We start from the raw sequence: 10,971 nt of genomic DNA, 5'->3' as shown, positions 1-10,971 counted from the left end.
ACTGTGTGTATTTATATATACATAATAAATATACACAGAACACAAACATATATTATGCAAACAAAAACTTTTATTTTGGAGGCAATTAATCACGATTAATCGTTTGACATCACTAATATGTATGTATATATGTGTGTGTGTGTGTGTGTGTGTGTGTATATAATATATATATATATATAATATGTGTGTATATATATAATATGTGTGTATATATTTGTGTGTGTGTGTGTATTTAAACAACAAAAGTAATATATTTTAACAAATAAATATGCTCAGATAATAATATTTAAGGTCTGTTTTTTATGGGAACATTTATGATGTAGTGCATGCATAAATGACTAGAATTAAATAATAATTTGAAATAAACTGCATTGCATTTCCAGTTAATCTTTTTATTTTAACAGGTTTAAGATTTATATATATTTTTTCTAAGTAGAGTTTTCCTTTTTATGGAATATTGCAGTATTTATTATAAATATTTCCAATCCAATGATCCAATCAATTATAGATAAGATAAATTAATTCCCATCCTAAATTTTGTTCCCCCATTTGAGAAACCATTTTACTGGTATATATATGTGGTAAATTTGGGAAAAAGGGAAGAAAATATTGTGACTTTGACTTTTTTTTTTTCAGAAATGTATTTTTTCTGTAGTTATTTGGTATTTTCATTCTTATACGAACTTAAAAATTATTTACTATTTTTTTTCAATTAAATTATTTCTCTTATCCCAAATTAATGCAGTGAAATAACTATGTGTAAAAAGTGTACAGTACTGTGGCACAGTCAAAACATTTTTCTGTTTGTTTGATCATCTAAACCAGCGACATACCAGTAATGGCTCAACCAGTGGTGTGTTGGTTTGACCATTCGCAGATGGCACGTTGTGTTTGAGATACCTGTTTGAAAATGGCCATTATTCTTGCAAATGTTCCTGTGTGCACTGGGCTCTAAATGATGGCGAAACGGCTCTAGCTCCAGTAACGCAGATCCAGCTGCTCTCCTCCCTCTGCTCCATCTCCCAGTGGAGCGCAGTGAAATGCCTCAGGCTCTGAATGACTTTACCTTCCTCATGGCCTTAAACCGGCAGAGAGAAATATTTCCTTCTGTGTTAAGGGTTAATACTGCCTTTCATCAGTCAGCGGTGCAGGAGAGTTCTTCAAGCAACAATTGCCCTTTTATAATCTATATGAAATAAATTGTGTTGAATTCCTTAGAATAAAATTGGATAATTTGTATTTGTTTTTAATAGTAAATGTTTGTTTTTAGTTCTTTTAAGAAATTCATTTTTAGGTACAGTTTATGCGTCCACAAAATAAATTTCAATCATTTAATCATTATCAGAAGCAAATTCAACATGAAGTGTGTCCAAACATTTGACTGTCATAATTTTACATGTTATAGCTGAGGCAGTGGAGTTTAGATTTGTAGTGTTAGTTTTCAATTTCATGTGAAATGTTTTTTCGTGTTTTAAATGGGTTTTTTACTGCCAGATAAACTGTCAGCCCACATGTTATGTTTGACATGTTGATGTTTGTGATGTTTTATTAATGTGAATTATAAAGAATCATTAGTATAGTAGTTCTCTCTCTCTCTGTTTTTAGCTGGAGGCAGAGGCAGTCCCGGAGGTTTCTGAGAAGTATGAGATCACTTCAGTTCCCACCTTCCTCTTCTTCAAGGTAAAACTTCCACATTTGACTTCAGCTATGCTCAGATTTACCTAAAATTTATGTTAAAAAAATTTTTTTTTTTTTTTTTTTTTACATAATTAAAGGCAATGTTTTTACTTTTTAGAGTGTGGGAGGTTAGTTCAATCACAAATAGGAAAAATAAATATATATGACTCAACATGATTTAAACCTTTTAAAAGTTTGGGGCAGATAAGGCTTTTTAAATGTTTTTGAAAGAAGTGTCCTGTGCTCACAAAAACGGAGTTTTTTTTAATCAAAAATACAGTGAAATATTACCACAATAAAAAAAAAAAAAAGTTTTCTATTTGAATGTAATTTAAAATGTAATTTATTCCTGAGATACAAAGCTGAATTTTCAGCATCATTACTCCAGTCTTCAGTGTCACATGATCCTTCAGAAATCAATCTTATGCTGATTTGCTGCTAAGGAAACATTTCTTCTTATTATTAATGTTGAAAACAGTTGTGCTACTTAATATTTTTGTGAAAACCATGATACTTTTTTTCATTTTTATTTTTTGACAAGTAGAAGGTTAGAAAAGAACACCACTGAAGTTTAAATCTTTTGATCATTTTAATGCAATTGGATTGATAGTGTATTTTTTCCTTGGGTAATTTCATTTTCTTGCTCTGATTTCCTTGCAGAATGTTACGTTCAATAGACGATAAACTATCTACAGCATTAGTGGCATCATTTTAATTACCACAAAAAATAATTTGACTAGATTGACAGGTTGGATGGTGCGCATGCCCCTGAGCTGACCAATAAGGTGCAGCAGCTGGGGTCCAGTTGGGGGGGGGCTGCCAGGGCTGGGGACATCCCTAAAGAGGATCTCAACGAGAGACTGAAAAGGCTGATCAACGCCGCACCCTGCATGCTCTTCATGAAGGGATCGCCCCAGGAGCCTCGCTGTGGTAAACACACACGTATACACTCGCTCGCATAAATTAACACGGGGTCAAGTGGGTTAGTTAGAGCAACCGTTGGCGATGGAGTGAGACAAATCAAGGTTGCATGAACGGGACGGAGAGAGAAGCGCATTACGTCTTTCTTAAGTACGAAGGACGTCTGTCCTTCTGGATGCGCCACTATATTCCAGGTTCCATCCAGTCTGGCTCGGTTTGACCCAAAGTTTCAACTGATTGGAAAAACAACTTGTCCGTCTAAATAGCTCCCATTACAATTAACAAAAGCCCCGTTTCCACCGCAGGAACTTTCATCAGGAACTAGGGACTTTGGGCCGGTACTCGGTGTGTTTCCACTGCAGGAACCAGGATCTAAATAAAGTTCCTGGTTAAAATGTGCCCCTCAAAAAGTCCCTGCGAGGTAGTACTTTTTCAAAGGTCCAGAACTTTCGGGGGCGGGACTCAATAAAATATAACCGTGTATTTTATAATTTTATTTTTTCACACAGACAATAGCCATTTCTCAATATGCGTTCTTGTCTGTTCTTGTGAACTTGTGAAACGTCATTGCCCAAAAACCCGTGGAATTTTTAAAAATATTACTGTTATTGTGTCATGAAATGTAGTTTTAAAAGTATTTCGGGTGAGAATGTAGTTGTTTAAAACTCAAATCTTCGGTTTATTTATAAAGACAGCACCTGTTTGAAAATGTGCTTCGCTGATTTCGGAGACGTGAGTTCCACGCGATCAGCGGCCGCTCAGTGCTCATGTATCCCAACGAGAGCAGCCTCAGCTCGGCTAGTCCTTCTGGCATTTGCCGCTGGCTCTGATGACTCTGCGGTTAAACGTAAGATGTAATTCGTTTTGGGTAAATCTAACAGGTAATCTTTGGTCTTTATTCTATTAATCTATTAATATGTTAAAATGAAAATTAAAAGAGGCAATTCTGTTTGATATAAAATTTAGTTTCATTGTAATGTATGTACGTTCCCTGAACTACATTTCTGCTGCTATTAATATGTTTAAATGAAACCGAAAAGGGGCAGTGGTGTTTGATATCATATTTCATCTTATTGTAAATACAGTGAGGAAAATTGCAGTAGCCAAGGTGAGCTGACTGACGTTATCAAGTACGCTGCTGTTTGCAGAATTACCGGACTTGCGTCGTCCCGTCCGCGGGAGTGTGTCGAACTTGCGAAGTCTGAATTACCGAAGATGCAAGTCCGTAATTTGCGTACTTTGTATTGAGAAACACACGCAGACCTACGTCACCAGACTATTTGCCTAATCTTCTCGGTACTTTAGACCTCGATGGGAACGCAGACAGCAACAGGTCAGGGGGAAAAAAAGTTCTTGGGACAAATTGTTCCAGGTAATTTCGGTGGAAAAGCAGTTAAAGATGCTGTGGCACAATGCAGCGTGCATTCAGTTACTTTTTTGTCATGTTGCATCACTACTTTCACAACTTTATGCATGTTTTGTGTTGTGTGTATGGCAGGGATTCCCAAACTTATTTATTTTGAAAAGATCAGCTGAGATTTTAAGTTAATATTGTAATAGTTCAATGCACATCTGCATGTTCATGGTTCTCTGATGTTATTTAATGGTCACATCACATGCAGGTAAACAAATAAAGCAAAAAATAAATAAAATATTAAATTTACATTAATCCTTTTTTTATCCAAAGTGACTTGCATTCAAGGTATACATTTTATGAGTTCATTAATTCCCTGGGAATTGAACTCATGGCCTTGTCGTTGCTAACACCATGCTCTGGTTGAGCTGCACCACATTTATTCATTTATTGACAAATTTTTATTGTTTAATTATTAGCTTTTCTGCAACTTAAAAGCACTTTTTTGGAAGTTTAGTTGGGTAAACCTCTATAGCGGTGAACGGAAGCTACAACAAATGTAATTGTGTTCCCATTCTCTCTAATAGCAATAGAAAAAATCCAGCCATTGCATTAGAAACGCACACTCAGTGGAACTAGTTTTCTTTAAATTAATGTATAATACAAAGTAGGGCTGTGCAATTAATCGCATGCGATTGTCATGCGCATCTCATCAGTAAAGCCGGTTCCGTGATTGGTAGTAAATCGCCATCACCTTCTTTCAGATGGAGCAGCATTTAATACACAGAGCCGTAGTTCACAGACAAGCTAGGCAGTATCACGTCCATAATCGAATGCGATTCATCTGCGATTATGAACGCAATATTGCCTAATTGTCAGTGAACTACGGCTCTGTGTAGTAAATGCCGCTCCATCTGAAAGCAGGTGATGGAGATTTACTACTAATCACAGAACCGGCTTTACTGACGAGATGCGCATGACAATTGCATGCGATTAATTGCACAGCCCTAATACAAAGTGTAGTGTTATAAATGTACACTCATTTCCTTTTAAAAGAAAATATACAGAACTTTGCTTGATTTATGATGTTAAAAACCGAAACGCATCATCACAGTGTGTGAAAACAGTCTGTATTTACTTGAAATTCACTAAAATTGAAGAGACATTCTGTTGGTAGATTTCAAAGCTGACACAAGGGTGAACAACCACTTTTGTTAATCAAACTTTTGTTGATATGCATTCGCTCTAAAAAAGGAACATGTTCTGCTTTTGTAAGTCAAAGTTATACTTATTAAATCCTGACAGTGACAGCTTAATAAACACTTAATAGTGTTTTAGTCTTTAGTTTGTTTAACTTTGGGCTGTCAGCTTGATCTTGTTTATTTCTGTTTGATTTGCTAATTTTCTGGCATTCTTTTTTTCTTCCAACTAACACTTCCTCATGTCAAAAATGTGTGGTTCGGCGTTGGAAAACTTCCTCATATTAATTTCACCCATTTAAAACAAAATATTTTTGATAGTTCAAAGTGCATATTTCGTCATGGACTGAGGCGCAGTTTAGCGCTTGACGTTTTGGCTGTGTAAAGAGGAAGGTCTGGGGGAAGGCTGGTGTTTGCCATCCTGAGATCAAAATAAAAACGATATTGAACTCTAATCTCAAACGTGATGTTGGGCTTTCAACGGCTGCCAGCTCCTCCAGCTCTGCTTTATTAATAGAAGATCCTTGGAGTTTACGCCGCTTCGTCTCTGAGCACGGAACCTGTTGCTCGGCGCCGTTGATGTTACTTGAAGCCGCGCTAGGTGTCAGTGGGTCGGTCCGGCTCAGAGATATTATAATGCTGAAGCTTATTGATGTTCTCATTCGCTTGGCTGATATCCAAATCAAGAAATAATGCACAGAGAGCGAGCCATGCCTGTCGGTGGCGTGCATTGGGTCCTAAACGTAAATGCGCTCTTTTGTTCCAATACGAGCGTTGAGCCAAATGATCAAGTGGTCTGCTAACGCTAACTCTAAAGCGGTTATGCATGTCAAATTAAAAGGTTAAGGGTCCATGTATCAATTCGGATATCTCAGCCTTTCTCGCTCTGAGTGGGTTGTCCTTCAAAAGAGGAATGAGGCTGTAACATTGCCCCTCTCCTGGAGCGGAGTCGGCCAGAGCGAGCGGTCTTCGGCCCCTGTAGGTGCAGGCGTAGAGGGGGAAAGAACTCGGCAATCAATGCAGCATGTCTGGTGGAGTTCGCCCGGAGCCAGAGAAAGCAGCTGCCCGCCTGCTTGCCCGCTCTGATAGAGTCGAGCTAATATACCAGCAAATGCATAAGCACAAGTGAGGCGCCTGGAGCTGTTTTATAATGAATTCCCTCATGAGCCACACAAGATGAAAATGGGTGTTTTACTGCAGGGGCTACACAGACTCTACACATCACCTCGCACATCTTTCTCTCTTTCTCTCCTGATCTTGTTTCTTTCTCTCGCTCACTCCTCCTTCTTGTGCGCCGTTTCTCTTGCTTCTTGTTCTCTTTGTCTCCTCCCATCTAATATCATGCTCTCTCTCTCTCTCTCTCTCTCTCTTTTATCTTCTCTCATTTTTAGCTGGTAGTCATCCATATAAACAGAACTGCTATTTAAAATTCAGAAATCAGGAAATTTTGTTCCAGCTTTCAGTCGTGTTGCCCAATATTGCGTAGTATCTATAAATGGACAAATGAGTAATTATGATTGCAGATTTTACTTGAAATGTTACTCACTGTGTGACTAAAAACATAGAAAAAAGAAACAACTTTTGTTGTCAGTGTAGCAGGGTGATTAAACTAAAACTAAAATCATTAAAAAATGTTACTTGGAAAATATAAAAAATAATTAAAAAAATTAAAAAAAATGCAATGATAAATGACACTTTTTGTTGTTGTAGTGACATTAAAAATATGAATAGGTTTATTTATTTACTTTATTAGTTTTATAAAAGAAAAAACAATTTAATAGTTTTCTAAAAGAATTTCAGTTTCTTCCTTTAAAGCTCTTAAAAAGTGCAAGCTATTAAAAAGCACACAAGCAAACTAAACTGAACTTTTAGTTTAATAATAAAATACATAAATTTAAATTTTGCAGTGACAAATGAAAACATTTGTTGTGATTGTATTGACATTAAATATATAATATAGTTAATAATTTAATTAAATATTTTTAGTTTCTTCAGAGCCATTAAATAAGTGCAAGCTAGTAAAAAGCACACATACTAAACAGAGTTACTGCTGTAATGATATTATTTTTAACCTTTAACGCATTTTTGTTGCGTTATTTGCAGGTTTTAGTCGTCAGACTGTTCAGATTTTGAAGGACCACAATGTACAGTACAGCAGTTTTGACATTCTCTCAGATGAAGAGGTCAGACAGGGAATCAAGACCTACTCCAACTGGCCCACTTATCCGCAAGTCTACGTCAACGGAGAACTCATCGGAGGACTGGACATCGTAAAGGTACGAGATACAAGAAGAAACTTTAACAATATTGATCGCGTTCAATGAAAATCGGTGCATAGCAGTGTTTTTTTATTTTTTTATTTTTTTTTAGATATTTCCCTATTTTTCCAAACACAGATTTCTTCATCGCTTGATCGTGTGCATTTTATCCCATGCGTATTATCGTAAGAGTTCATGTTTCAGGACTTTTGACGGCGTGTGTGTTCTCAGCTAGCTGTTATTAGCTGTATGTTGCTCTACATTCCCAGCGAGCTCATACTGCTTAAAGCAAGCAGAGCACTCCTGCTGAGAGAGGAGGGCTAGATTAGCCAGCATCCATCCTCTTCCCCCTCTCTCTCTTCTCTCAAGAGTCTTAGAGGCCCTTCCTCATTAAGATAGTGAATTTACCTTTACAGCGAGGTAAAACATCTCAGCAGGGAGCTGTTAGTTATGAAAGTAGAGTGTGTGAGTCGAGTTCAAAACGAGTTCGGATTCAGAGATATTTTATATCCTCCACAGGAGCTGGTTGAATCGGGAGAATTTGAGAATACTTTCCCCAAAAGCGTCTCACTGGAAAACAGGTAAAGACAGATACACGCTCGCTCAAACTCCCCCTCTGTACGACTGGACTTTTCTAAACATTCTCTCTTCTGACAGGCTGAAATCTCTAATCAGTAAATCACCCGTCATGCTCTTCATGAAAGGCAATAAAGAGGTGAGTGAACTTAAATACTCTTTTTCTCTCTCATGTTTGTTTTTTTTTTCTCCTGAAACACAGTTTAAAAGAGTGAGGAGAAAGCAGGGGTTGTTAAAGGGATAAATCACCCCCAAAAATGCTGTTTTATTTATTCAGCCTCATGTTATTACAAATCCATATGCTGTTATTTTTTCTAACGGAGCCCTTTTTCATACAACAACTTCATAGTGACCATGTCTGTCTTGCTTCAAACATACAGAAAAAAATAATTGATTTCAAGTCAGCTTTGTTTGTAAAGAACAGACCCAATTTTAAGGAGTTGCTTCTCAGTTTTAGTTAAAGGGGTCATATTCTCTTTGGATTTGAGACTTTAGTCTTTGCAACTTTACAGATCTTCTTTATGCACCAACTTTATGTACTTGTAATGTTTTTATTAATATTTTATATATTTTATTTTAATATTTTGGATTAGCTTTTATTTTTATAAATTGAGTTTTCATTCAAATTTGTTTAATCTTTTATATACTTATTTCTTATTTTTAGTGCTTCAACTAGTTGCCAAACCGACATTTTTTTTTCACCTGATAATAACAACAACACTGTTATTGTTCTAAGAATAATTTAATATTCATTTTAAAATGATTAATATAAAATAATTTATTTAAAACCATTATAAAGTAACACTGCATGAACATTTTGCTAAATTTCTTCATTTGTTTTTCACTGAAGAGAAAATGTAATCGTTTAATTGTTTCATAGTATATGTATTGATAAATTATTATAATTTTTAAATATTTTCGAAAATGATGAAGTAATATTACTGTGCAAAAGTCTGCCTTTGTGTTCCACTGAAGAAGAAGAAAGTCATGTGGGTTTGAAATTACATAAAGGTGAGTAAATAATTACAGAAAGATATTTTTTGAGTGAACTTTTCCTTTAACGTACAGTAAAAGAAACCATGCAGTGGTAAAACGCTGCTGGAAATCGATGTCAGGCGGCTCCGGCACTGATAGAGCTGCGTTCTCTTTCTTTAATGGAGGAGAAAGACCCCTCACCTCTCTCCTCATAACTGTATTGATCTTTAACACTCACACATGAAAGACATTCTTTGCAGTAGTTTAAAGTCTTTCCCCACGAGACTGGCTTCTCTCTGTGTCTCTCTCGATTTTATTACCTCCTCTTTTTCCCTTAGTTATTGAGACACACTTCAGAATATCTTTTGTAGGTGGTTGTAGTTGTAAGTTTCTAAATGCAAGTTTGGTTCTGTGCTGGTTTGGGCCCAGAGGAGCCGCTCGTATCTTATGTACTCTGTTCTTTGAGCTTCTCCAGTAGTCTGCGTGTGTTTTTGTGGAGTTAAAACTTGCTTCCTCTGATTGGCTTTCAAGCGCAGGGTTTCGCTTCACTGCAGCCTTTCATGATGTGAAAGATGTTCTAGCGTTTTCATCCTCTTAACTCGTGTCTTTGTGAATACTCAGGCTGCCAAATGTGGATTCAGCCGTCAGATACTTGAAATGATAAACAGCACGGGGTGAGAGACTTTTACGATTCCAGAATCTACACGTACAGTGTCATTTAAGATCTTTTTGGAGAATGTTCTTAATGTGAATTATGAATTACTGAAAGACTAAATGTATGTCATTAAAGTAACATGTTTTTCGTTAACATTTCAGAGTTGAGTACGGAACGTTTGACATATTGGGAGATGAAGAGGTGAGAGTTCCTTCAGTTTTAAGTTTATGTTTCCATTCTTGGTAATGTTGTCTTGCCAAAGCAACTTCAAGAAAGACTGTGTTCCAAAACCAAGTGAGCTCCTTACAGACTGAGAACTGAATAATTAAATAGCAATTAAGCAATCATGTTTAGAATGCAATTTTATTTTTACTATATGAATGTCCCTAAATAAATTATATTTTTGTGTTTTTAGCCAAAACATGCACTTCTGATTGTTTCCACAGGTTAGAAAAGGACTCAAGACGTATTCCAACTGGCCGACGTACCCACAGCTGTATGTTAAAGGGGAACTAATCGGAGGCCTGGACATAGTCAAGGTGAAATGCATAAAAGTGTTTAACATGAATCCTCTTACTAAGATGATAAAGATACATTTAAGGCCCGTTCACACCAAGCACGATAACGATAAAGATATAGTTCTAAAAATCGTTCTCAATATTAAAGAATAGCATAGTTCACACCACAACTATAACGATACAGAGGAACGATATCGTTGTGATCACTATCAAAATGATTTTTCTCCAGCTGATGAACGATAAAACACTGACAGCCAATCAGAATCCATCCTGCTGTAACGAGCTCAAGAATTTAAAGCGGCAGATGCATGTGCGCTTAGAATAAACAGACGATATCGTTCGCTGGTGTGGACGCTAATATCGTTATCTTTATAGTTATCTTTATAGTTATCGTTCTTGGTGTGAATGGGGCTTTAGAATTAGGCACTACAAACAGCATTGCATTTATAATGCGTTATTTGTAACGAATGTAAATAATTCTAGACTTCAGGAAAATAGTAATTATTAAAGCAATAAGCCCCAAGAAGCCGTGGTTTACAGTGAATTTATAACAGCTAAGGGGCATTGTTAGGCACGACGCGAAGCCCCCTTAGCTGTTATAAATTGTAAACAAAGGTGTATGTTTGTAGTGTAATTTACAACAGCTTCAAACGCGGCTCAACCAGTCAGAATCAAGGACCGGAACTATCCGTTTTTCAGTTTTTTCATTCGTTTTTCAGATTGCTTTCATTGGTATATCAGTATGCATTTACCTTTATATTTAAAAATGCCCTTATATTTCAATGTGGTTTGAGTCAACATTTTTTTTAACCTAAATTTCGGATCAGATGTGTTTCAT

At 36.3% G+C, this 10,971-nt stretch overlaps 1 protein-coding gene across 1 annotated transcript in view; it reads left to right on the top strand.

Annotated features, from left to right (window-relative positions):
* Window positions 1-10,262, top strand: part of LOC107706602 (glutaredoxin 3-like) — a gene marked incomplete at its 3' end in the record, with an annotated part of 16,554 nt that extends 6,292 nt beyond the window's left edge. Inside the window, exons 3-10 of the mRNA XM_016510355.1 lie at window positions 1,606-1,680; window positions 2,418-2,607; window positions 7,255-7,427; window positions 7,929-7,990; window positions 8,067-8,124; window positions 9,582-9,634; window positions 9,777-9,816; window positions 10,062-10,262. Coding sequence (XP_016365841.1) covers window positions 1,606-1,680; window positions 2,418-2,607; window positions 7,255-7,427; window positions 7,929-7,990; window positions 8,067-8,124; window positions 9,582-9,634; window positions 9,777-9,816; window positions 10,062-10,262 — 852 coding nt within the window. The remainder of the gene's footprint in view (window positions 1-1,605; window positions 1,681-2,417; window positions 2,608-7,254; window positions 7,428-7,928; window positions 7,991-8,066; window positions 8,125-9,581; window positions 9,635-9,776; window positions 9,817-10,061) is intronic.
* Window positions 10,263-10,971: the final 709 nt, after the last annotated feature.

The sequence above is a fragment of the Sinocyclocheilus rhinocerous genome, unplaced genomic scaffold (assembly GCF_001515625.1).
Source record: "Sinocyclocheilus rhinocerous isolate Xijiao unplaced genomic scaffold, SAMN03320098_v1.1 scaffold2189, whole genome shotgun sequence".
NCBI lineage: Eukaryota > Metazoa > Chordata > Actinopteri > Cypriniformes > Cyprinidae > Sinocyclocheilus > Sinocyclocheilus rhinocerous.
The sequence above is the reverse complement of the archived record's forward strand: the minus strand, read 5'-3'. Positions and strand labels throughout refer to the sequence as shown.